Source organism: Taeniopygia guttata, chromosome 5 (assembly GCF_048771995.1).
Source record: "Taeniopygia guttata chromosome 5, bTaeGut7.mat, whole genome shotgun sequence".
NCBI lineage: Eukaryota > Metazoa > Chordata > Aves > Passeriformes > Estrildidae > Taeniopygia > Taeniopygia guttata.
Window position 1 is genome coordinate 12512767 of NC_133030.1, and position 26992 is coordinate 12539758.

General features: G+C 47.2%; 2 protein-coding genes across 2 annotated transcripts; both read left to right on the forward strand.

The window, feature by feature from the left end:
- The first annotated feature begins 1676 nt into the window (after positions 1-1676).
- DISP2 (dispatched RND transporter family member 2) lies at positions 1677-21704 on the forward strand. Its single transcript, XM_030273719.4, has 8 exons — positions 1677-2247; positions 9396-9842; positions 12153-12182; positions 13974-14097; positions 14922-15037; positions 15305-15423; positions 16328-16425; positions 17336-21704. Exons 1-8 carry the CDS (start codon positions 1736-1738, stop codon positions 20753-20755), a joined length of 4866 nt encoding a protein of 1621 aa, XP_030129579.2. The 5' UTR covers positions 1677-1735; the 3' UTR covers positions 20756-21704.
- Positions 21705-22578: 874 nt separating this feature from the next.
- Positions 22579-26920, forward strand: KNSTRN (kinetochore localized astrin (SPAG5) binding protein). The gene is made up of 8 exons (XM_012573804.5): positions 22579-22740; positions 23652-23784; positions 23930-23986; positions 24196-24277; positions 25331-25451; positions 25759-25811; positions 25928-26002; positions 26549-26920. The coding sequence occupies exons 1-8, from the start codon at positions 22677-22679 to the stop codon at positions 26678-26680; spliced, it is 717 nt and encodes a 238-aa protein (XP_012429258.4). The 5' UTR covers positions 22579-22676; the 3' UTR covers positions 26681-26920.
- Positions 26921-26992: the final 72 nt, after the last annotated feature.

The window sequence follows — 26992 nt, forward strand, 5'->3', positions numbered from 1 at the left end:
TCACCCTTAGATTGTTTCTGTAAGGAGAGGAAATCTTGGGATCTGTATACGCCTCTCCTAGAGTGACATTGAGATTTTCTGCCCCAGTCTCAAACTGGCCAAGCACAGGGAGGTCAGAGTGACAATATTCCAAATGACACAACACAATAAGGAGCACATCAGCTTCCGGCTGATGAGAGAGGCAGCTCCTCCTCTCCTGCACTGCAGGGGCAAGAGCCAAGCAGGTTTGAAGAAAGGGATTCCTGGATTCCCGAATTTGGCCACCACAGCAGGTTTCCACAGCCCTGGCTATGCAGCAGCAGCCCCAGGAGGGACGTGGGCAACACTGCTGCCTGCGTCGGGCAGTGCTTTGCAGCCAGGAGGGAGCATAAGCCCTGCTGTAGCCCTGCCCTGGCTAAGGGCAATGAAAAATAATTCATACATGTGCTGAATACCTTGCAGCAGGACGGAGGAAACCTGCCAAGCTGTGGGAGTGAGGAAGCGTGATCACCCCCACTTACCAGACAAGGAGTTCACACCTCAGGCTGAGCCAAACTAAAGCTGTAAGATGTGCCTGTCTGTCAGGAGTGGTGGGATGTTTGGAATCCAGCTGATTCCCACCATCCCTGCAGCTCCCATGGTTCTATTAATATAATTACTGTTGCAAGAATTATTATTTAGCATCAGGAAGAATGAAAAGGAAATATCACCCATGTCCTTGTTACCACATTAATGCCAGCCAGTCTTTTCAGCAGATACCAGGTTTCAGTCTTTCCTGCTGGGCCACACCAATATAAGCTGCTCTGGAGCTGCTCCTCACAATGGATCTGATCCTACCAGACAAGTGACATTTCTGTGGCTAAGGCTCAGAACAGCAGGCTGGTCCCCTGCAGCCCAGCCCAGAAGAGAGCATCACGCTGGGCCAGAGGCGCTGCCTGCAGCCTGTCCTCAAAACTCCCTCCTGCCGGGTTCAGAGAGGTGTCAGCCTTCGGTGGGAGAGAGTCACCCATCCTGGCATTAGGAAAAGCTTTTTGTTCTTTAAACTGCCTCGGGCATTTAAGTCATTAAGGCAGGAAGGGCTTACTCTAAGCAGCTAGAGGATTAGTGGAAGTTATAGGATACTCTCCGTTCTAATACTTTCCCTTTTTGCTTCAGCTTTTCTGTATGTGTGAAGCAAAAAGGATGCCACCCTCATGAGAAAGAAGGTCACTGCCACTGTGAGGTCCACAGACATGGCTACAAGGAAGGAGAAGGTCACAGCCATCCCCACATACACACAGTGCATGATGACAAGGCAGAGAAGGTCACTGTCACTCCCATGGCTAAACACACAGCCATGAGAAAGCCCCAAGCCCTTCCTACAGGAGTCATTGGCATGGTCATTGGCATGACAGCAGCTACAGAAGGAGTAGCCACCTTCCACCAGCTCTGTGGGAAGTTATCCCCATGCACAAGGAGACATGTGGCTACCACCCAGCTCAGAGCAATGTCATGGTATGGATAGACAAGGACTGAAGGATCCTGCAAAGAGGTGGACATGCCTGACCTTCTTGTGTTCTCCATATTTTCAATTCAGTTGTTTCAAACCTACCATCTATTTAAAAAAATAATTTACCTATTTGATGCTTCTAAAAGCCAGCAATTCAAAACGCTGCCCTGCACCTGCCACACAGGGTCAGGAGCACTTCTAGGAGCATTCCCAGCCCGGGCCAAGCAGGAGCACAACTGCAGGGATGAGGGACTTTTCGCCCAAAGGATGCCCAGTGCCCCGAGCTCCAGTTCCGCACCCACAAGCTCAGCCCCATACCCGACAGCCAGGCTGGCCCCGGGCTCACAGTTCCCCCCGCAGCTCTCCTGCTGCCGGCGGCTGCGCCCCCATGCCCCCCCCCCCGGCCCCCCCCGTGCCGGGCCCGCCTCCGCCTCCGCGGCCGCGCAAGCGCCGCGCCGAGCCGGGCAGAGCCCAGCCGGGCAAAGCCGAGCCGAGCCGAGCCGCGCTGCGCCGAGCCGAGCCGAGCCGAGCCGAGCCGAGCCGAGCCGAGCCGAGCCGAGCCAGGTAGAGCGGCGCCGAATCGGGCAGAGCCGCGCCGCACCGAGTCGAGCCGAGCCGGGACGCGCCGGGGCGCTACCGCCACCCCCGCTCCGGAGTGTTCAGCACCGTGGGCACGGACAGCGCCCGCCGCCGCCGGCCATGGAGGCCGCGCCCACCCCGCCGCCCCGGGAGCCGCGGCCCGAGGGGACGCGCCGCGGTTGTGACCCCGCCTCGCCCAGGTAGGAGCTGCGGGACCGGGACGGGGGCGCGGAGCCACTGCCCCGGCGGGTGGGAACTGCCGCCCTGTTGCCACCTCTGGTTCTATGTGTGGAAGTGGTTGGTGTCACCTGGCTTTCCTGGGACCAGGCCCTCCCAGTCCCGCCGAGGTGTGTCCCGTCCTCCCTCCGAGGGTGCAGAGTCCCTCGCTGCCTGCCCAGCTGTCCACCCGCGACTCGGGCTCTGGCGATGTGTGCTGCCCAAACGGGGTCCTGGCTGCTCCTGCCCTGGGGCCAGGAACATCATGCACAGCTAGTCGTGCCAGGGGGGCTTCCTGGTTTGGCCTCGTGGGCAGGTTTCGATCCTGCAACATGGTGTGCTCTCTCTTCTGCAGCAACGGGAGAGCTATTGTTGGGAAGCTCAGCGTGTTTCAGACAGTGCCTTATTGCACTCAGCTGTGGGCAAACGTGGGTTTCAGTGCAAAGATCTCATCCATAAACCCCCACATCCCCTCTGTGCCATATGCTTCCTTACCTGGTGTCTTAAGCACGATTGGCAGCCACAATCATCAACATTTTCTGGAAACATCAACAAGCCCATAATCATGGGCAAGGAGCCATCCCATATTCACAAGTACATTGGCATTTGTTAGAGCAGGGCAACAGACCTAAGCTCTTCAGATTCTGCTTGACAGAGCACACCCCGAGGTAAGGAGCATACAAATCCTTTCTGAAAGCCCAAGGGTTCCATTTCTGTCTGGTACAGGATATTCACGCTGAGGGAGCCCCACCCACCTGGGAGCACTGACAGGGCAGTCACTGCTCTCAGCCAGCTCTGATGTCCTCAGCCAGAGGCTGCTGTGCCTGGGGGTCTCAGCCTTCAGCAACTCTCACACCGTTCAGCACAGGTTTAGACCTTGCACATTCAGTGGGGGCCAAGCTGTCACTGGAGCCATTTTCTTTGATTGTCTGAGTACTCCTTAGCCATTCAGACAGGTCTTGAAATAAGCAGTGCAGCCTGCAAGAGGTAAGTTACAGAGAATTAAGCCACCTGACACGGGTGTATTTCAAACTTCACCCTTGCTGCTCACTTAGTCTCCACCCTCTGCCCTAGCCAAGGCTCTTCATCATCAGTGCTCACCTCATCAGCAAAAACCCACAGATGTCAGAAAATACCACCTTCCTCCTGGCCTCTTTTAGCTGGGGACACTAAGATGGGAATTTTCTTTTCCTTTCCCTTTCCATTTCACTCTTTTTTTTTTCCTTCAAAACAAGGCTTAGCACACATGATTTTCCCAGTGCAGACAGAGCTGTTCTGGCACTGAAGGCTGGGTGGGAGCCTTGAGCCCTCTGTGTCTGGGTCTATCCCAGCACCTGTATCCACAGCAGCAACAGCAGCTGCCAGGTGTAAAGGTAAGGCTGTTGCACGAGTCAATGGAAAGGATTATAAAACTAAACTTTTCCTGGCAGACTACGTGGGAAGCAGAGTTTTGCAGTCTCATTAATTTTTCATGATGATTTAACATACTCAGGAGTCTCACTAACAAAAAAACTGTAGGTCTTCTCAAGGGTATGCATGATCCTGCTGCTAGACTGAAAAAGCAAAACAAAAGAACTCCGCAGGAATTGTTCAGTGCACAAGGATTTGCCGCAGCCAAAGGAGGAAATGGATTGCTCAGGAGTGCCTGTCTCTCCCTGTCAGGGACACAGGGAGCTAGATAACGAGGTGACAGTGAAACGCAATGAACCCTTCCCTAATCCCAGGGACAGGGCATTCTTATCTCCTTAGAAAATAAAAGAAAAAGCTCTTTTTCTCAAGAGCTCCACTGCAGTTTTGCTGGTGGTATGTTCAAAGAGAAATTTAAATTCCATTATAAAAGCACATTCTTAAAAAGTAATTTACAGCTCTCCAGGAAAAAGCTATTAGTCTAGATGGAAGCTGACCTATAGCACATGGATTTAATCCAGAAAGAATTCATATTTCTTTTTCACTTGGGAACACTTGTACAGCTGATATGCAAACAAAACTCTGCTAGAGGAAGGAAAAAAGGGGAAAGAGAAACAAACTAGCTTTTTTTTTTTTTTTTAAATGAATGAAATTTTGTGGCACTTAATGTCTAATTGAGCAAAGGTTCTTGATGAAAAAGGGCTCTGGTTGTAGGCAAGGTACAGACTTCTGCCATTTTCCTCCTTGTTTTTATTCCCCTTTGAGATTCCTCTGGCAACAGGAGAAGTTGTAGTTTGAGTCAGGCATCAGACAGCTCCATTCACTCGGTAGGTGTTTCCCATCTTTCATATGCAAAGTGCTTCTTTCTTGATCCTCTCTTTAGTATGCAAAGGGGGAAATGATCTATTAAAAAAAACCCAGTGCTTATAGAAATGGGTTTAGTGAGGAGGGTGGAATTAGGCAGAGAGAGAAAGGAGCCATTCCTGCAAAAGGCGGAATATTTTTGGCCCATTACCCTCTCAGAAACTCACGTGCTCTCCTGCTGCTGTGGCTTGAGGGGGGACAGGAAGAGCCAAAAACTGGAGTCACTCAGGAAAAGGAAGGTGCCCATATGCTACTATTTCCCTGCCCACAAAGCTTCCTCCATCCCAGCTTGGCTCTGTGTGCTGCAGAATGAAACCATCCTGAGGGGAATGTGCTGGGAGCAAGAAGCCAACAGTGGCATGTTTCCAGTAAACCACCCTGCTAGGGCTCAGTAAGCAGCTAAAGCCTAAAGCCAGGTCCTGCAGCCATTCTCTGTGGGGCAGAAGGATGCTGGTCTCTGGAAGAGGGAGATAATCCCTGCCAGGGGGGTGGACTGACAGCATACAGCCCTTGGCTCCTGCCACAGATCCTTTATCCCACCACTGCTCCACATCCTTGCAGACCTAGAATGGCAGAAAACTGTCTCCTTAAAAATCCTCTTTCCTGTTTCCTTGTGGGAAGAAGCTCCACTCCTTTTGCTGGGTCCCCTACACAATATGGGGTGTTTGTGCCCTGGTAGTCGTCTCAGACAAGCACTGCTCCACTCAGAGTGGCTTGGGCAGGTCCACAAATTGGATTATTATTCTGTCTAGACATCTCAGGGCAAGAGACAAGGAAGCAAACAGTGAGAGCAACACAGCTCACTGGTGGGGGTAACAGGAGCAGTTAATCCTAGTCCATCCCTTCCCTTACAAGCCTTCTTTTCTCCTTTCCCAGCATCTCTCTGGTTGCATCCAGCTGAGCCTGGAAAAGAAAATGGAGGCTGTCAGCTGCCTCTGTAGGCTTTTCTGCAGCCGAGAGACCATTTCTGCCCATTTAATCCCAAATATCAAATATCTGACACAGCCCAGAGTGGGAATGAATATGAAAAATAAAAGTCTTTGTCAGTGTCAGCATGGCAAGCAGAGTCCAGTGTGGTGCTCTGCCCTCTTCTCCTCATGCCTGACAGCAAACAGACATCAGAAATTCCCAGAAACATTTTTTCTAATATAGTTCAGGGTCCTGAGGGCCCAGAAAAGTAATAGCGACAAGGTTTCAGGCAAAGAAGGAACAGCCTATGTGTCTGGTGCAGACCTCAGCAGACCAAAGGTTAAGCTCACCAGCACTACAGCTAATTGGGAGAGCAGCAAGTGGAGACTCAAACTCTGCTGAGCTGCCAGCAGTGATTATCCAAACCGATCATTATTTGCAAGCTCCAGGTTTCCCTAGAGATTGTGGATAGCCAAGGTCATATTGTCTTGGAGTTGGAGAGGGATGAACATAAGGGAACTCATATCTAGAGGGTGATTGAGAGAGCTGTAATTGTTTAGTCTGAGAAAGAGATAATGGAGAGAAGTAACGAGTGAATGATATAAACTTGCCAAAGTTATTCCAGAATCTGAAGTCACTGAGCAGGTCAGGAATTGAGTTAGGAAACAACATGCGGGGGAAGAGCAGATCTTGACAGCATTTCACAGCAAAGATGGTAAACAAGGAGAGTGTGATTTCATGTGAAATATTAGACTCAATGTTACTAACGTATGTGCAGAAAACCCGGAGGCAATCTGCAATATCTAAGAGTTTGGCATCTGCTTTCCCCACCAGGAGGTTTTGTAGCCGAAGGGTTTGTGGAGGAAGAATTTGTCATTGCATGGTCTCCTGCCTCTCCCTGACCATGTTCAAGTGTATTTTGTAAAAGCCCTTTTGTTCTGCCCAGTGTCACATACTCAGCCTCAGATGAGGCAGACAGGCCAATTAAGTCATGAAAAGCCTCTGGTCCCAGATTACTGTGCAGATACAGTAGTTTAAAGGGCTAAGAATTTTGCTTTTCCTTTGGAATAAAAAATCAGAAATATAGTACAGGTGTAGGAACACCAAAACACAGGATGCCAGTGCAGCAGTGTCTTTATGAATTACGCACTGTAGGAGAGCATCACCTATTTAAAGTGTGCAAAAACTAGGGAAAACAAGAGGATTAAGGTCGAGAAAAAAGAGTAACTTAGAGGCAACAAAAAGGGAGTCAGAAAAGGTCTAGACCTTGTCAAATCATAACACTACCATGACCTCAGCCCTCTGATGAAAATTCCCCACAGTACAAAACTACAAACCACAAAGAAGTCACTGGACACATGGGAAGAGTGGTATGATTTACACTTAAAGCTTGAGAGTGTGGCTTGAGGGACCCTCCAGGTCATCTGTCCCAAACGACTTTTGCCCCTGCAGCTCACTAGCATTGTAGAGGACATGGTGGTTTAGCATCCTCCCATCAGGTTGCCTCTATAATTAGTAGAGAAGTGCAACGACTAATTAAAGGTGTAATTTTATGTGTTGACTGCCACAGACCCTAAATCTTTCCCTGGTCTGTCTGCAGCACTCCTGCCCCGTGCTGCACCTGAATACCTCCCCATTTAGAGACGGCTCTGATGAGGCTTAAGAACCCCAAACAAGATTTCAGATTGCATCTCCTGAGCAGCTTTGCTGGCACTGCATTTGTAATCTCATATATGACAAGTACGGAATCTCCTGTTGTGAACTACCTTTACACAGAGCTCTAACACAAATCACACACTTGAAAGGCCAAGTAATCCTGTCACTAATCCACCTGAGACAGGACAGCAAGGACTTCAAGCCTATTGTTGACGTTACTTGACAAGTTCTGTGGGTGACTGGGATATCACTGTCACAGTTCAGAAGCTTTTGCTTTGCCAGCTGCTCTCCCTCTTGTATTGAACCAGCTCAAGTCTTACCAGTACCCTGATTGCAGCTTAGAGGCAAATGAGCACTGGAACTGCTGGGGACAACCTTATCTCACTGAGGTGAGATAATGTGTGTGCACACACCTGTCTGCTGGTTTTCTGGCACCTGTTTCAGCACAGACACTGACTTCTTTCCAGCTACTTTGCATTTGGACATCAATTATGGCTTCTGAAGTCAGGACCCAGGAATGTGCTATCTGTGTCTGTAACTGCTGCAGCTTTCTTTAGGCTTAGAAACTAAATGTAGCATTGGATGGTGCTTAATCGGGCAAGATTTCTCTGTTACTGGTCCCTGGACTGGTACAGTGTGCAAGTGAAGCTACGTGTGATGCCTGTGCCATGAGTGTCCACTGGTGTAACTATTACCACAAACATGACTCTGCTGTAATGATTTTAATGAAATAAGCCCATTTTGTACAATCATGAAATATAGTTTATCTGTGTTGATAAACTCAGCTGATATTGGAAAATACACAGCACAGACTGCCAAGGCCAATATGTCCTGCTTTCTGGAAAAAATAGCAATTTTCAAGCAATACGGAGCTAATAGTATTCTCCAGATTCTTTTGTCTTTGATAATCTCATGCCAGTTAACTTTGGGTGCAATTCCAGAGACATGTAATCACTAAAATTCTGCCCTTTTCCAAGGCTGTGAGAAGAATATATGAGAGAGTTTCTAAAAAATATAAAAAACATCCTTTCCCCAGCTTTTTACCTACATTTTTTTTTCCCCACATTGCACCAGGGTGCCTCAGGCTAAAGTTCATCTCACTGCAGTCTTGCTCCAACCCTCATAAATTCTTTGATGACTTGAGACATTTTGTGATTCTGGCTGGCCAGGACTGTTAGTCCTTTTTATCCTGGATGCCAGGCACTGCAGCAAGACATAAAATTCATCTGTAAGAGACCATGGCACGTGCTCTGAACAAGGACCAGAAACTGCTGGTGTTTGCATATCTTGGGACAGTAATTCCTAAAGCATTTCTGGGGTCAGAAGGACCTCAGTCTACTGTGTGTGAAGGGGTTTTTGGTGTTACACAGACTAAGCAATCCCTCAATGTATTATTCAAACTTTCTTCAAGCTAGCAAAACCTCTCAGGCTCCATAAATCAAGAACTATAGGAATGAAATAATGTTTTAAATTCCTTGGAGAGAAAAAAGTGTGTCCTGCAGACACCTCATTACTTGGGAACTGGAGTTTTGTCTAAATAAATTCAGCAGCCAGAGGACAGTCAAGTTTCAGAGGATCTATAGAGATCCCAGTCCATCTATAGAGATCCCAGTCCATCCCCTTCCTATAAGGTAAGACCAGTAAAATTTGTTGCTGTCATCCTTGGGATATGTGTGTCTAAAAAGTTCCTGAAGAGGCCAGTGGAGCATGCAGGACATGGGAGCCCTTAAGGAATGTGCCAGGCTGGAGGCTGAAGGTCCTGTTAGATGTCACAGCCCTCAGGTTCACTGCTCAGCTGTGTCAGTGCCAGGGATGACTCACTCTCCTGCTGACCCAACATGGAGCAATGCCAGTCCTCCTGCAGAGCAATCACACTAATTAATCCTCCCAAGGAGTGCTTGGGAGAGGCTTCTTCACATGCAGATTCCTTTGGTTTCTGTTTGTCTAGACCTCTGTAATCTCTCTGGGTCCTGAGTTAGGACCCCCCTGCCACAGTGAAATATCCTGGAGAATTTTTGGGTGGGATATTACCCAATTTTTCAAACTTTTGAAGCAACACACACAAAGGATGGATTACAGGATTCTCCATCACTTGGGATCCCTGAATGAGTCATGGATGTCTTTATAAAAAGCATAATCCAGTTCAGCCCTTAGGCTGACTCCTGGTACAGGATACTGTGGGTGAGGTTTGACATTTGTGTTATGTGGGAGGTCTGTGAGCGTCTCCAGTTCTTGGGATGCAACTCCCCAGCACAGCCTTTCAACCTCTCCCGTTTTACCTTCATTTCTCTCATAGGAAAAAACAAAATGCAGGACCTTGCCAGACCTGCCTTGCCATGCCAGAGATTGGGAATGCTGAGCTCAGCTACAGTGGCACTTCCTGGGAAAAAATCTGCCCAGTTCATCACTGCCCCATTCCTGCATCCCCTGGGCTGGGGGAAGACAACTTGCCCTCCTCCAGCCACACACTTGGGCCAGTCTCCACCCAGTCCAATGGCCAGGTGCCATCAAGCTCACAGGACTCACAGCAGCAGCACCCATACTACCCCTGCAACCAGGAGGAGTCCCAAGGCAGCTATGGCCTGCCCTCGCTCCCTGGGCATGGCGAGAGGCCTGTGCTGTGTTCCCACCTTTCCAGTGGTGATCTTGTGCCAGCTTCCCACCACAAGGCCTCGGAAACACCCTGGAAGCAGTGGTCCCCTGGGCAGCGGCAGCCAGTGCAACATCATGTTGTCACAGTCAGGTAAGAAGCACACGGAGGGCGGCTCAAAAGAGCATCTTCCAGATTTGGTGGGGGCAAGTGGGAGGGATGAGCAGGGTCTGAGCTGTGATGGATGAAACATGGGTTTGCTCTTCAGCTTGGGGCAGCAGCTGCTCCAAAACACATGGAAGGAACCAGTTTGCTCTCTACCTCTGTGTGGGCATACAGAGAGCTGCCATTCCCATGCCAGGGAGAGGTGGGATTTCCTTCTCCAGGGAGTGGCTGGCTAAAGCCAACGTCACTCAGTCACTCCTAGGTCATGCAGGTGTGACTATGCCCATCTTCCTTTACCTTTGTATTTTCTCCCTTTGCACTCCAGGGCACCCAGCTGCCAGTCCTTTATCTTGGCAAAGTTCTCAGTGATGGGAAGAGAGTTCATTCTTTTCCTGCCCTCACAGAAGCCGCTGCCAGTGCTGGAAGGGAGTGGCAGCAGAGGATAATAAGCACTAGCTACAGCTGAGCAGTGAGAGATACAAAATGGAGGACGATTATTTGGCTTTCCAGGTTGGGCAGCATGTTGTCCATGACAGAATCCACTTGTGTACAGTGCCTAGGTAACAACAGCCTGAGCCACAACCTCTGCTCCTTCCAGTCAGCACCATCCTTCCTCTTGAGTGTGCCTTTTAGGGTCCACCCTTGGCACAAGAGATCATGATCCCTTCACTGCTGTAGCCGTAGCCACTGAATCCTTATAAAAGAAGGCACAGGATTCCTTTCTTGCATGTGTACAGCATTGCAGCGTTAGGCACAAAAGCCCTTTAGAGTCTAATTTTTCAGCCATTTACACAGGATTTAATTTGCTTGTGTTTGTGTAGATGAACTGCAGTCAAAGAAGCCCGGGTCCTTTTCCTGAATTGTTTTCCTGGATCATTTTTCTGGATCCTTTTCCACTCATATGCTATCAACAAAATTGCCAACTGTGTCCACTGTAACAGGTTATTTAAGTAGGAAGCACAGCTGGATTGTAAATCCCTGGCAGAGTGTGCAGCACCAGCAGTCAGAAAAGTGATAACATAATAATGCCAGAATGAGGTTTTTAATCCAAGCAAATCTGCTTGAAGAGCTATTGTGAGGGAATTAGCACAGGATGGGCAGTGTACTGCTGGAGAGAGACCTTGCTTTGATAATCTGGGAAGGCTTTTGCTCTGCTTCTCTCTGTCCCAAATCTACAGAGCATTAGTGTGATGAGCAAAACACAGAATCATTTATTACATGAGCCACACAGAGTGACTCTGCCATGGGGAGCTCTTCTCCACTGACTTTCCATTTCTCCCACTCATAACAAGGCTAGGAAGGATGAGCTGCCTCAAGGTCTCCAGCTGGCTGCTGCAAGGAGGGGGGACCATGTGCCCAACACAGATATTGGAGTGCAGCAGAACCTTCTCCCTGTTTAAGCAGGAGTGTAGGAGGGTGAGAGGAGGAGGGAGCACTAGCTGAGCAGAGCTTGGCACAGCTGCAGAAGGAGGTGGGAGCCGTTCTCTGGGAGCTGTGACCAAGCCAAGGCCATGCCAGACTGAGGCATGTTTTAAGGGGACATTTCAGTGCAGAAAGAGAGAGCAGAACAAAACGTCCTTGAGATATCTGACCCAACAAGATGCAGCTTTTCTGACAGGATGCTAGTGGAAGGCTTGTCCTCAGGGATTAATTAACAAACTTTGGATCCCCTGGGGAGGCTTTATTTCCCCTCTTAGAGCCCTTCAAGTAAGAGTGACAAATGCTCCTCTGTGTAGAAAATCCAAATAAAGTATAATAAAGTAATTTTAGCAGCTCCACTGGCTTTCTGCTCTTATAGCCTGAAAAGACAGTCTTTGGAGGGACCCAGGAAACAAATGAAAGTCATCTTTTTGGTGAGCTGAGCTGAACAGAAAACAAAAGATATCTATAGTTGTTGCTAGCCCAGCTCATGAGTTTTGGAAAAGAGGTTTGCTTTTGTCAAGAAACACTTTAGGAAGTGCAGGAAAAGCACTGAAACCAGAGAGATTTTAATGGATGAGATCTGCAATGGGATTTCTATAGGACTGCACTGCTAATGTCCAGTACTCTCTGGAGGGTTTTCTGAGAGGGACAAAATGAGGAGTGACTACATGGCTTTCCATCCTGTTTGGTTAAAATGGGAGAGGAAAAGGCTCTATTATTCATTAAACTAATTCACACAGTGACAGAACTGTGTCAGCACTGGCTCACCTTGGTGCTTACAGCTGTGTAAGGGTTAACCTGCTCAGGGATCAGCGCAGCACTGGGCTTCCCAGGAAAATAATAAATGAACACATCTTTTTTCCTTTCTGTCTGCAGACATGACAAAGCTTTCAGGATGCCAAAAAGGTATGTTTAACAGCAAAAGCTTCCTGTCCTTGTACCCTGTGATCAGTGCTCTCCTGCCCTGCTATTAGGAGAAGCAGAGTGTTACTGCTGGTGACATCCCAGCAGGCCCGGCTCCAGAGGCGAGGTCAGCACTCCTGGGGCTTTCCACTCCTTGGAAAAATCTCCATTTGCTTGTGAGATCAATTTAACCTGCATTAATGAATAGTAACACTGTCTCAGTAGCTGTTCTTGGGTAGGTGCCTGGCTCTAGCCCATACGGTAGCTTTATATATATATATAATAATTCTATATGTGTCTCTGTGTGTGTGTGTGTATGTATATATATACACACATATGTGTGTGTGTAAGACTAATCCTGCTTGTTCTGTCAGAGGAGCAATGAGGAAAAGAGCTCATCCATGAAATAAACTCATCTTTTCAAAAGACAGAAATTTTTAAATACACTTATCAAAATGAAAATAATTTGATTACTTTCTACTTCTGTTTAAATTCTGACTTTTGTAAACTATTGCTTCTGGATGGTTTGGATAAGCACCTTCTGTCATAAGCAACTGCAACTGATTTATTTTTCTTTTTTTTTTCCTGGTAATTGGGCATGGAAATATCCAAAACAGCCTGCAGAAATTATGTACTCTAATGAGTAAAGAGCAGTTTTGTTATTTTCATAGCAAAGAGTTTCTATATGAAAACAAACTTGATAAGGCAATTGTAAATTGAAAAAAAACAAAGGCAAAAAAATCAAAAGTCATGTGAAAAGCTGTTTGAAGTGCTTGTGATGTGGTGGAGTCTCAGGCAAAAGGAACAAAAGAGCAGGAAAGGAGAAAAATTCAATCTCAAATAAAGTTTATAACTATTTCACTTCACAAATATTTTTCAGCTATTTTTGAACAAAGAATTTCTTATATTTCAGAAGTACATCAGAACACAAAAGAACTAGCCTGCCAAACCAAAGCAGGAGCCCATTCTGCTATCTTACATCTCAACTGGTATTTCTCAGGAAGACAAAAATCTTGACACAGTAAAACCTGCACTAGTAAAAAATATGGGAGGGTAACATTCATAGATCATCCTATATGGGAGACAGTTTGTCCCAAAGGAAAAACAGAACTTGGATAGAAAATTTTACATGAGCTCCTTGAGAACAAAAGTAATTGGCAAATAATACTCAGGCCAGAGTAAGCTGCTTCCCTGGAAGAGTTTTGATGTCGTCAAAATGTTGTGATACATCATTAAAATTGAATGTATTCTAGTGAATACCTATGAATTTAGAGCAGTGTCTAAATACACTAAGTTAGACCAATGACAGTGGGCTTGCTTGGGTCACTTACCTTCAGGGACTCTTCAGAATTATCCAAAGATTTCTCAGCATCCAGTTTGGAAATCTGTAGCCTAAACTGTTGCAGCCACCAGCTGACATTGCACAATGCAGGGGAAATTAAGAGGCTCTTTGTAATTGCAATCTTTGAACTTAAATGTTTAAAGCTTCATTCTGCTCGAGGACACAAGACTCTGGGTTTTATTATTTCTGATTGAAAAAGCTGGAAAATGCAGAGAGGCAAAATGTAATTACCCGAGTTAATTAGAGCTGCTTGCAAATACCCAGTTAGAGGTGTAATATGTTCATTAATAGCTGCACTAGAGCCTCCAAGCTTCACAGTAAATAACTGTGCAAACCAGAGACCCTGATTCTTTCCTTCCTGTTACTCACACCTCATTGGCTCAACAGCAGGTTTTGTGCTCCGAGCTGAAGCATCTCAGCAGCTGCATTTTTGCTTCTCCTGTTGCCTGCAGTTACTCGCAGCTGATCGCCGAGTGGCCGCTGGCCGTGCTGGTGCTGTGCTCTGTGGCGGCAGCGATCTGCACCATGGCTGGGCTGCTGGTTGGGAATCTGCCTGACTTTTCAGAACCCCTAATGGTAAGTTCCTACAGCTGAGGGATCAATAGGAATGTAAGGAAAATCCACGCCCAACCAGTGATATCATCCCTCCAAGATGAGCAGAATGTGCTAGTCCTGCACAGCTGTCCCTGACACACAACCCATGCTCATCCCTCAGCCATGCTGTGCACTCCCACCAGTGCCCTCACTCCAGTGTGGAGACACTGCCAACACGAACTGGGATTGCTCCCTTTGCTCTCTTTCCAAGGCTGGAAGGCTGGGATTGCCCACAGTGAATAGCTAGGCTTGGTAGGGACTGGATAGAGGAGCTGGCTTTGGCTCCTAAGTCTGTGCATGAGACTTTTGGAGAGCATGCCCTGTTCTGAGCACTATGCACATGGAAGGTTTTCCATGAGGAATGCCACATTCCCTAAAATCATTCCTGCCTCTGGTTCACGAAGGAATCTTGAGAAAATAAGAATACACTAGAGTTTGTCCACAAACAAAAGGAAAATTAGTGCCATTTCTGTAAGGGACTACTACAGTTAAAAAAGAAGAGAAATTCTTAGGCGATCGGGGAGAGATAATTGTAGCCATCGCTGAGGGCAAGGGAAAGAGAAGGGACAGGGAAAGGGACAGGGAAAGGGAAAGGGAAAGGGAAAGGGAAAGGGAAAGGGAAAGGGAAAATGAAAAGGTTAATATTTTTTCTCTTATCTCTGGGATGCATTATTTCCAGGGAAAGTTCAATTCATGTATCTCTCCAAGATGCAGTAATAGTCTCATACAGTTTCCATGTGTTGGAGGAGACCTAAGGACAGCTGAGCTGAAGTGGAGCAATGACAAAGCCCTTTTCCTTGGTGCAGGGTTTCGAGCCACGGGACACTGACATTGGCAGGAAGCTCATTGTGTGGAGGAATATCGAGAGCCATACAGGCTCCAAGAAGACCCTTTCTCTTTCTCCCTATGCCAAGAAGAAAAGGTATTTGAGCTTGGTTTGGGGGATTTGAGGAACATGTTGGTTGTAAAGTCACATATTCAATATTCCAAAATATCTATGTGAATTCCATACATCCTGTGCTTAAAAGTAACGGAGGCATTGGAGGGTTTGAAGTCTGTGTGCCTGCAATGGATTTAGGCTCCCTATTGCTGTGTCTGGCACCAGAGCCTTGTCAGTGAATGTAACTCCCACTCAGACACTCTCTTGTTAATAATCACAGTTATTAACAATAATCTGCCCTCTTGCTAGCTATGATGACCTTGGCATTGGCAGAGGACAGAAGGCTGCTCAGGGAGAACAAGCAGCGAGGACACGGAGAATGGTGGAAACCATCTATGGAGCAGATGGATTCTTCTGTGGTCCCCCAGGTGACTGAACTATTGATGAGGCAGTAAATACTGCACACCCAGAACTCAATTGACAGAACTGTCAGAGCTCAGGACACAGGGGAATACTCTGATTTTGCTCTAAGCAAGCAATGTGTGCAATTCCACCTCTGAGAGTTCTGACAGTGCCCTCCCAGCACTTCATACCTCAGTGGTCAGAAAAGGCTGGTTCAGAAATTCTGAAGAGTAGTTTCTCCTTCTTTGCCATATTTCTTGTTTTCCCCTTAGAAATATACCTTGAAAGCACACATTAAATGACCAATGTTTTCACCATTTACCCATATCAAAAGTGAATAAAAAACAGTGTATGCCCTGCTTGCTGTCTGCTCCCTCTCTCTTGTCTGCTCCCTATCCCTCTCTACTTCTTCCTTCTTTTCTTCTTGAAAAATTTACATGTCAGTAAAATTTGAGAGAAAAACAGAAAACTCCAACACCTCCCCAAATTTGTACCAAAATGGGCACTAGTAAATAGAAAGAAGAACAGCATTAAGATATTTTTATTCTCTTCCCTGCCTTCTATCCACCTCTGAAACAAGTCACACACCAAACATTCAGGTCCTTGGGGGTTTTTGGCTGAGCTCAAGCTCCTCCCTCGTTCCAGGGATGCAGAACCAGATGCCAGCAGTCACTAAAGGCAAGGTGACATTTGATTTTGAAAATGCCCTGATGCTGCTGACCAGTTTCAAGGGGCAGGGGTGAGGTCACACAAGGCACATGCTCACTACTGTCTTGTGACCTGCTTCCCTCCAGGGAGCCCTCCAGAGCAGTCCTATGGACAGAGATATATATTCCTTTTTCTGTGAAGACAGAGTCTACTCCAAACAGCCTGGTTGACTCATCTTCATTACCTAATCCTTTGATGATTTTTTTTTCTTCTTTATTTCAGAAAAGAGCTATTCCCAGCTGGTATTTATGTCCACAACTGCTGGGAGCTTATGGAACTTGCAAGCAATTCAGTCTATGTGTCAAATGGAACAAGACAAGGTCAGTGATGGCAGGAAGAACACATGTACAGGCTGTCTCTTTTCTGTCTGCTGCAGTCTTTGATGTCTTGCTGAGAGGATGCCAGACAAAAAACAATGTCAGCTATGCAAGAGGTTTCACCTGGAGGATTCCAAAACATTTCACCTACTTGGCAATATAGGGATGATCCCACCTGCCAGTTGCAAATTAAACAAGAATAAATGGAGACTGAACAGGAGCTGGTCCAGAAGCCAAAGCTGTCCATCAGAAGCTCTGAGGATTTTGGGCAGCAGAATGTAATTACAGAAATTGAGCTACCAGCTTGGAGACTGGTGGCAAGTTTTACAAGTGGGAAGTTTAATTGGATGTGATTTGCTATAGGAGCCAAATTTTCAAATCTGCAGGTATAAAATATAAATAAAGGACAGGGTTTAATTTTTGCAAAAGGCTACCACCTTTCCAAAACTTTGGTGTTTGGGATTTGTCCCTGGGAGGATGGTCAGGGATGGGTCATACACCTTCGATAAAGGGAAAAGGGGAAAAAGGTGAGGTGAGGGGAGGTGAGATGAGGGGAGGTGAGAGGGGAGGGGAGGTGAGAGGGGAGGGGAGGTGAGAGGGAAGGGGAGGGAGAGGGAGAGGGAGAGGGAGAGGGAGAGGGAGAGGGAGAGGGAGAGGGAGAGGGAGAGGGAGAGGGAGAGGGAGAGGGAGAGGGAGAGGGAGAGGGAGAGGGAGAGGGAGAGGGAGAGGGAGAGGGAGAGGGAGAGGGAGAGGGAGAGGAGAGGAGAGGAGAGGAGAGGAGAGGAGAGGAGAGGAGAGGAGAGGAGAGGAGAGGAGAGGAGAGGAGAGGAGAGAGGAGAGAATTACTGCAGCGAGTAAAGAACACTGAGGCTGCAAGAGAGGGTCTGACCTCGTGCCCCCTCATGTTTTTCAGATACGCTCACATGTGCATTTTAGAGACCTCTGCCAACGTACTGAAGCCAATGAATGCTGCCCGAGCTGGTCCCTGGGGAACTACATTGCTGTCCTGTACAACAGATCTTCGTGTCTGGAGATAACCCAAGGAGACATCTCCCACACCCTGGCCCTGCTCCGTGCCTGTGCTCCAGACTACCACCGAGGTGTCCTCACTCCATCCTGCATAGGCCCTGAGGCTGTCAGACAGAAACACTCTCAGTGTGCCCAAGTCCCAGAAAAATGTACCCGCTTCAATGCCATCTACCAGCTGCTTCATTTCTTGGTTGACAGGGACTTTCTCAGTCCCCAGACAATGGAGTACCAAGTGCCCTCTCTCAAATACAGCCTGCTTTTCCTGCCTACAAGAAAAGGTGCATCTATGATGGGGATCTACTTAGACAACCTTGAAACCTGGGATCTGTTTGATAACTACACGTCTATCACTGGAATGGACCTGGGCCTTAAACAGAAACTATTCCAGCACTACCTTTTACTGGATACTAAGTATCCAGTGCTGGCAATATTAGCTATTTTTCTAAGCATTTCTTTTTATTTACGCTCAGTGTTTATTACCTTGATGGTCCTGCTCGCTGTTGTCAGTTCTTTGATGATCTCCTTCTTCTTGTACAAGGTGGCCTTCAGATTCACCTATTTCCCTTTTGTAAACCTGACAGCAGTCATCATTCTCAGCAGCATTTGTGCCAACCACACTTTTGTCTTCTTTGACCTGTGGAACCTCAGCAAGAGCCAAAACCCTTCTGCTGGGCTTGCTCAGTGGGTGAGTCAAACCATGCACCATTTTGCCTATCTCATGATGGCCTCATGCTTCACAACTGGTGCTGCCTTCTACGCCAGCTACATCAGCAACATCACAGCCATCCGCTGCTTCGCTGTCTACATGGGCACCTCAGTGCTGGTGAACCTGGTTTTCATGATGACCTGGCTGCCCTCTTCAGCCGTGCTCTATGAGCGCTACATCTCAACGACCTGCATTTACAAGCCAGAAGCCTACTGGAACAACAGCAGCCACAAGAGAGTCGCTCTCTCCGTCCATTACATCCTCCGGGCTCTCCAAAACACAATGTCTGAAACCTCCAAGCTGCTCTTTGAAAAGCTTCTGCCTTGTGGGGTCATCAAGTTTCGGTACATCTGGATCTGCTGGTTTGCTGCCTTAGCCATAGGAGGTGCCTACATTTCCTGTTCCAACCCCAAACTCAAACTCCCGACTCTGGAGACATCATCTGTCCAAGTGTTCAGGCTGAGCCATCCCTTTGAGAGGTACGATTCCGAGTACTGCCACCAGTTCATGTTTGAGAGGTTGGAGCATGGAGAAGGGCAGCGTATGCCTGTCACCATAGTCTGGGGCATTCTGCCCGTGGATAATGGGGACCATTTCAATCCAAAAAGCAACGGCACTCTAGTGACAGACACCGCCTTCACCATCCAAAACCCTGATTCCCAGAAGTGGCTCCTTGAATTCTGCCAAAAAGTGAAGAACAAAACTTTCTATTACCCTGATGCAGAACAGAAATCTACTGTGTGCTTCATGGAGGAGTTCCTCAAGTGGATGGACAGTCGCCAGTGCTCCCAGCAAGACCACAGCTTCAACCTTTGCTGTAACCAGTTCTCCTTCCCTTACAGAAGCGAAGTCTTCCTGCACTGCATCAAAATGCTGCTCCTGGAAGAGGGCAGGGAAGGGGCAGAAACGTATGATCTGGGCCTGAGGTTTGATGGGGAGGGAAATGTTGCTGCCTTAGTGCTGCAGTTTCAAACTATCTATCACTATACCTTCAACTACAGCAGAGCCAAACAATTCTATGAGGAAATCAGCCTCTGGATAACAGAGGAAATGAAAACTGCCCCCGTGGGGCTTCAGAATGGATGGTTTACCAGTAAACTGGAGCTGTACAACCTCCAGCACAGTCTCAGCACAGAAACCATGGTGGTCATGGGGCTCTCCATAGCTGTTTCTTTCGTGGTGCTGCTGCTCACAACCTGGAACGTTCTCCTTAGCGTTTTCTCTGTTACTGCCATTGCAGGCACCGTCCTGGTAACCACTGGTCTCTTGGTCCTCTTGGAGTGGCAGCTCAATGCAGTGGAGTCTCTCTTCATTTCAGCTGCAGTAGGTCTCTCTGTGGACTTCACTGTCAACTACTGCATCTCCTATCACCTGTGCCCCCATTCCGACCGCCTGAGCCGAGTGGCCTTTTCCCTGAAGCAGATGAGCTGTGCCACAGCCATGGCAGCTTCTGCTCTCTTCTCTGCAGGGGTCATTATGTTGCCTGCCACAGTCCTGGCATACAGGAAGCTGGGGATATTCATCATGATGATCAATTGTATCAGCTGTGGGTTTGCCAGCCTCTTCTTCCAGTCACTCTGCTGCTTCTTCGGCCCAGAGAAGAATTGTGGGCAGATCCTTTGGCCTTGTGCCCACACCATGAAAGACTACTCTGATGACTCCGGGCCGAACGGAAACTTTGCCTGTGGGGGCAGCGAGAAGCAAAGCCGGTTGCGGAAGGTCCAGGAGTCCAACACTGCAAATGAACAATATGAGCTCCAACCCTTGTCCAGGAAACTCAGCGACAGTTTTGACAACAGCACTTCCACAAGCAAGCTGTCCAACCGGCCCTCTGTGCTCTCTGAAGACATACAAGTTGAAGACAACAGATGCCCTCGAGTGGCAACGCACCCCTCCCTTGAAAGAGAGAGACACAGTCTGCAGGACACGCTTGGAGACCAGCAAGTCAGCCTGTGCCAGTGTCCTGCCTTGCAAACTTCCTCTCCTTACAAGCACAGCACCTCCGAAACAGAAATTCACAGGGAGAGACTCTGCCGAGATTGTCAATGTCAAAAGTATGGTCTGAAAGCATGGGATGGGTCTGGGCTGGACCACATCCAGCCAGCTGGCATGAAAGAAGAAGGCCAGCTCAATAAATCCCAGTGCTCCAGTGACACTGCCCAGCAGCAGTCCGATTATACCTCAGATCACAGCCCTCTCCCTGCTGCTGACATCTACAAAATTCACAGATGCCTTTGTTCTCTTGGCAGCTCTTTTGATATGCTCAACATCTCCAGTGAGACATCAATCAGCGATTTTGAGCAAGGCCTGAAGCTGGCTGAGTCAGCCAGTTCCTGTCCTGATGCCTTAGAGCTGTCTGACTCCTATGGTAACATGGAGCGGGGCTACCTGAACGGGAAGAGAGATACCCTGCGGCTGGACCTGAAGGAGACTGTCTTTGATGTGTCTCCAGCTGCATCACAGCAGAACAGCTCTTCGTGGAAAAATCGGTTTGGATTGGGGAACGAAGGGCCGGTCGTGCTGCCCAACAGCCAGCCAGATATGCCTGATGTTTGGATCAAACGATCCAGTGCACAAAGTTCTGGTTACAACAGCTGAGACCTCGCAGAAAGCAAAGCTGCTGCTAGGGAAAGAGGAAGCCTGAATGTCCTTAGAGCTGCAAAGATCAATTTTTTCCTCCCACCTCTCCTAGAGCTGAGACTGAGACTATTTCTTGGTATTTCAGCTGTGCAAAATGTCTGTTTTCACAGGAATCAGCAGATCTGATGCCAGTGAGAGGATGTGAGAGCCATTGTGACAGACTACAAGCCCTTTGACTTCCAGTGTCTGGTGCCATTTTCACAGCTGTTCACAGGACTTACTGAGTAAACCTGGTTTGTCATTTCCTACAAGGTGATTAGGTTTTGTTTGCTTGAGATAAATAATGAGGCAAAGCTCCCCAGGTATTTAATGACAGAGAAAGAGAGCTCGTGTTTAAAAAAAAAAATTAAATAAACAATTTCCAAAACTGAACTACTGAAAATCTAAGTATCAAGTGAAGTGTATTGTGAATAATAAAAATTAAAGTACTTAATTTTCTATTTTATGCAAAGTCCAGATCTACAGACTCCATCAAAATAGCTCAGATATTATAAAAAGTCCTGTCAAGACTTCTAAGTTGACACAGCCTCTTCCTGACCATGGAAGAGGCTGCAGAATCCAGCCTAAATCTATTTCCAGTAACAACTTCTGTATGTTTTATCTGAAGGCATTCTAATGCTGCCAAAGATTTTCAGTGTGAATTTCCCCCTTGAGGGATTAAGTCCTTGTCCCCCCAGACTCAGGTGCCTTGTTGTGTCCTCTTTACAGAGTGTTTCCACTCAAGGCATTCCCCTTGTAACTTTTTAAAATTCACGTATCTGATGAAATATTGAATTTTAGGGTTTTCCCCTCATCTATCAGAAACAAACAGGAAAACAAACATTTATTTGCCCTCATTTGATGAAAAATAAAACATTCTCTCTACAAGTTGACATACAATAAATGCTTATAACAACCTTTCCTAAAATCTGTGTGATGCTTCATTGTCACCAAGAGCACTGTGGTTATTCATCTTTTAACTGCCCAATATATTTTCCAAAGGGAAGTATACATCTTTAAAATACTTATTCTTCTGACATCCAAGAGTTGTTCCTGAGCTGTGGGAGACAGAGCAAATCCCTAATATCCATGAGTGACATGGACTTTTAAAGCTAATACCAGAATTTGAAACATGTCAAACATGTCAGTTGCATGGTTCTGTATTTTTCATGTTTCAGTTTTAGGGTTTTATCCTGAAATTGTCATAGTGAATGTTCAGGTGGATATTTAGGCAGCCAAAGCCGCCGTCAGGCTGGAACTGCAGCAACCTCCTCAAGGAGCTGCTCCCCTTTGCTATCGGGGGAGACTGCCCACCCATTAGGAAAACCACGTTAGCAAACACTGCAAAAATGTCTTTAAGTGGGGAAACATTTTATACAGATGCCTCATTTCACCTTGCGGCATTAGAGAACAATTTTAGTACCTCACACACCAGCAGCATCGGCACCCTCACAGCTTTTGACTCTTACACGTCCGCACAGACGGCCACAAAGTCCTTCATCTTCGGGCCTCGAGTGGCTAAACCACAGGGTGAGGCAGCGTGAAGGACGGAGGGAGGAAAGAAGGGAGGGAGGGAGGAAAGAAGGGAGAGAGGAAAGAAAGGAGGGAGGGAGGGAGGGAGGGAGGAAGGAAGGAAGACCGCGCTGCGCCTTTCCCTGAGGGCACCAGTAATGGCCACCAACGCCTCCCCTGAGGGAGGGGGCGCGAGGCAGAAAACGGCGCGAAGGAGACGGAGCGCGAGCGCGGGAGCGGCGCGCGCGCCCCCGCCCTCAGTCCCCACGCGCGCGCGCCACCCGCCCCGAGCGCGCTCGCTGCCTGCGCCGCGCCCCCGCGCATGCGCAGAGCCGCCCAACCGTCCCGGCGCGGTGCGGTTTGAACTCCTGAGGGGAGCGCGGCCGCCATGGACGAACGGCTCTCCCGCATCCCCGTGCACTCCCGGCTCCACCGCCCCGAGCCGTCCGCAGGTGAGTGCGGGGCACGGACGGACACCCGGGGGACACGGCTGGTGGGGTTCGGCCGAGGGGTGCAGCGGAGCGCCGGCGTTAGGGAGCTCCATCTCTGCCTGGCTAGGTGGTGGCTGTTCCAAAACCGAATTAGAAGCTTTATTCCACTGTTTTGTCCCTGTTTAGGATTTAGGTAACGCTCAGCCTGCTGTGTGTACCCTCCACCGGCTGAAGGCAGCGGCCCATTTATGCGAAAGATGCTTCATTCACAGTCTCTTTTCTAAATCTTTTAATGCTGCTTATAGCACTTTATAGTATTTTATAAGCGGGAGGCACGCAGGATTAGCGTTCAAAACGTGGGAGCTGGGCTGTATCGGGGAAACTCCGCGTTGCTCTAATGTAAATGTGCTCATGGGTGTGTCATTTGAAAACTACTTAACTTGAAGGAGAAAAGGCAACTTCCTAAACCCAATGAGTGAACAAAGCTTTATATACTTAAACAGTTGTGATTTAAGAGAAATAAACTCTACATAAAAAGCTGGTTTTCTGTTATTTTGGTAGCTATTGACTCGTAGCAAAATATGGAGGTCTCTTAACAGATCTTCATGTGGGCTGTGTTTGTTTTGCTTCCAGTATTGAACAACAACATTGTGGCACGGTGTCTGCTTGACGCTGAGACCTTCTTTATTGTGTATTATCATTTCAAACTCATTAGTGCTAGGCTGGTAACTGTATTTTAACACTGTCTACATCTGACCTATTTGTGGACCCTTGTTCCTGGGTAAAACTTGGCGACTGCTTTTAGTTACTTCAACCTTAAAGTCTCCATTCTAGCTAGATATAACTGCTTTACCTCAAATTAAAGGCTTAAGAGACCTTAAAGGAGGTTACTTCTAGTCTGTGGTGTTTTCACAGTTGTCTTTTTCTCGCAGAATTGCAAATGAATTTTCCTTCAAAGAGAAAATGTGTCAACAAAACATCAGAGCCAGAGCTCAGCGTGGTTCCTGGTCTTAACTTTGCCTCAAACATCCCAGCAGACAATGTCCTCAAGCCTGCAAACCAAGGGTAAAGCAAAGCAAAATAATGATGGATTTATTTGGCAGATGTCCTAAAGATGGCTCATTTTGAACATTTTTTCAAACTAACAGGCTTGGTGATCTGCAAGGACATAGTAGGCTTCTGAAAATTGCATTTTTATCTCTCTTTTAAGGTTGCCTAAGACTGACAAGAGAGTGAAACCAGTTTCAAATAAGACAGTGGCCAAATGGTACGTGCCTCCCATCTCTGTTAGTTGTCCTTGTGCTGTGGTGTTCTCCTGTGATGAGCTCTCCCCCATGTGCAGCTTTCCTGCCAAGTTTGCTAATCAAATCTGTTGGTCAGAAACAAAACCCAGTGCTTAAAAATGGGCAAAGGGAAATTAGGAGGTGAGCAACACTGGTATTTTTGCCCCTGAGTCTTTGCTCTTTAACTCCACAGCCCTCTCAGCAGATACCAACTAGAAGCAGAGCTGAAAAACAAGAATCAGTTGGTGAAAACACTCAAACAACAACTAGCAGAGGTAAGGATAGGAGAAAAAAAAAAAAATCATTGAGTGATTTCTGTATTCTGATCCATACAGGATCATATTAAGGATTGTCTTTATTGTTTTATTGTCTTCATCAGAATGTCTTTGTATTCTTCTGCAAGTTGTTTTCCCATCTGCTCAGCTCTGGGGAGGCCATATTGGGAATATTTTGTCTGCTTCTGGGCTCCTGGTGCAAAAGAAATATGGATGTACTGGACAGAGTCCAAGAAAAGGCCACAGAGATGGTTAAAGGACTGGAGGAAAGGTTGAGAGAGCTGGGACTGTTCAGGGACTTCTGTTTGAAACAGACCTGATTTTGTGGAATCAGTTTAGAGCCAGAATTGGCACTTCATTATTCCCTGGCTCTCAGAGATATCTGTAGGACCTGCTTAGTACCACTTCTGTTATGTCATGTACAGGAAGCCCAGCTGGTAACATACAGCTGTAAAATCTCACTTTATTTTCCAGTTCTCAATCTGTGGGATGATTGTTGCTCTCATCTCACAGCTGGATTTTCTTAAGAGCCTCTGAGACTTCCTATGAAAAGTTCCCAAAGCTTCTGACACTATCAGCCAGATCACCCTAATCCACATGCTTATTGATCCTCTTGAAGAATTGCATTCAACTTGGGAGGTTGATCAGATAATCCAATTGCCTGGTAATATCTGGATTGTGTAGGGAATAATGCTGTGGCTTAAAGACATAAGACTCCCTTTTCTTCGCAATGTTTATATACTCCTCAGTGCATGCATTATTTATATAAATGAGAGGGAGCACAAGAAAAGATAGAGTTGCCTAAAAGGAATTCGTCCATGATAACATTTTTCTAGTAATTGCTCCGGTGTGTGGATGTAATAAATGTATTAATCCTGTCAAGAAGCAGGAGCACGAACCTGCAACAGCCCAGTTTGCTGTGGTGGTAGAGACAGGAGGCAATGTGTCATTCTTGATGCCAAGTGCAGCACTTGTTGAAGTTGTTATTGTCAGTACTACTAAGGAGAAGAAAATCTCCTTGGGAACTTGCCTCACAACCTGTGTTAATGGCAGGTTACTATTAAGTTAAGGGAGTTAAAGAAGGAGAATGAGAGGCTGATCCATGAAGTTGAGGAGCTCAAGAAAATTCAGAAGACTTGCATGACGATTTTAGAAAGCAGAAACATCAATCCTGGTAAGGAGTTTGCACTTTGCTTATATCCTCGTACTCCTTCTCCAGAATGTTTTTTTTTTTTCTTCTTTTGTGACTATTCATAAGAAATTTGGACTGTGCTTCCTTTGTTAGGGAATACTGATGGAATTCCAGGGTTTGGGGGAGTTTTTTGTGGCTTAAGAACAAGAACTGCTCCCCCTAGTAGGCCCTGGCCTGGATAAACTAACTTAGTATTTCTTGTTGTGGAAAGTCACTTTGAAAAGCTGTTTGTTCTCAGAGTTATGTGTATATTAGAGGTTCACTAATGCACCTCCTGAATTACTTACAGGTAGCAACATAAAGGAAGAAGAAGAGACACGTGCTTGCCGGGAAAAGACAACAGTAAGAAAAGCTTTGAGGGGTTTGTGTGCCCCTACCCTTCCCTCCTGATGATGACACAGCTGCGACTCACGTTTATTTGCATCATATTAAAAATCATTTTCCTTTTGACTCTTCAGATGCTAACTAAGAAGGTCACAGAAGAATTGATGCTATTTTGTCACAGAGTTGTAGAAGAGGAGAAGATGCTTGAGGTAAGACTGACTACCATGCAGTGAGCACCAGGCCCTGAAGGAGGCTATTTTGCTCCTCCCAATCCTCCTTTCTTCCACATGAGCCAGATGAAAACCTGCAGTATTCCTCTTTTAATATAAACACTCTTGTTAAGGAAAATGTTACTCTCCTTTTAAATAGAGGGATCCACCAGCCTGGTTGTTATTCTGGAAGTCAGAGTTTTTGATTTAACTTGGAAACTGTTGCAGAGCAGTGACCCTGGGTAATCTCTGTGGGAACTGAGAAATGTGCAAACACAAGTGGCCTCAATAATTACCGATACACAGACAACATAGTCTTTAAATTACAGTTCTACAATTCTTGATAAGAAGCCCAAGAGCTAAAATATAATTGTTATAGGAGACTTCCTAAATTTTGGCCATAGATAGATTTACATTTTCCACAAGCAACCAAGGTAAAAGAAATCCCAGACTTAGTTTAGGAGGAAGAGCTCAGGTGCTTTAGGACTTTTCTGTTCCTTACTCTGGTGTTAGTAAAACCGTCGTGCTGCACTGGCTTCTCCACAGGTAGCCATGGCGAAATGGGAATCAGCACAGGAGGAGAACCAGCGTGCTCTGGAGAAGCAGTCCGACTTCCAAGCTCAAATTAAGGAATTCAAAGCCATACTTGAAGCACATGAGAAGCTCCTGGCAATGTGAGGCACGAGGATGGACTGGGATATCTGCCGTTTCACCCCTAGTTCAGTGGTCCCTGTTTGTCAAGCCTGGCTCCTGCGTTTGATGATCCAAACGCCGAGCTGGTCGCTGCTCCCCGGTGGGGTAGGGACAGACGGGGGGCTGAGGCAGCAGCGATGGCCGGTCAGCCTTGTGTCGGGCGTTCGCCGCTCTGCTCCGATCTCCGGTGTTCGTGGCTTTAGTTCATTAAAGGTGTTGCAAGCACGCGGGCTCATTCGCGGCCGCGCCGAGAGGCGGGCGGCAGGGCGGGGCGGGGCGCTCCGGGGCCGGGCCGCG

Excerpts from the sequence above, each read along its gene's own strand:
- DISP2 (XM_030273719.4), top strand. The coding sequence starts at position 1,736 with ATGCCCAGTGCCCCGAGCTCCAGTTCCGCACCCACAAGCTCAGCCCCA. Across the intron at positions 2,248-9,395 it reads TGTGACCCCGCCTCGCCCAG|GAAAAAACAAAATGCAGGAC; the intron begins GTAGGAGCTGCG and ends TTTCTCTCATAG. Across the intron at positions 16,426-17,335 it reads GTCAAATGGAACAAGACAAG|ATACGCTCACATGTGCATTT; the intron begins GTCAGTGATGGC and ends CATGTTTTTCAG.
- KNSTRN (XM_012573804.5), top strand. The coding sequence starts at position 22,677 with ATGGACGAACGGCTCTCCCGCATCCCCGTGCACTCCCGGCTCCACCGC. Across the intron at positions 22,741-23,651 it reads CCGCCCCGAGCCGTCCGCAG|AATTGCAAATGAATTTTCCT; the intron begins GTGAGTGCGGGG and ends TTTTTCTCGCAG. Across the intron at positions 24,278-25,330 it reads TCAAACAACAACTAGCAGAG|GTTACTATTAAGTTAAGGGA; the intron begins GTAAGGATAGGA and ends TGTTAATGGCAG.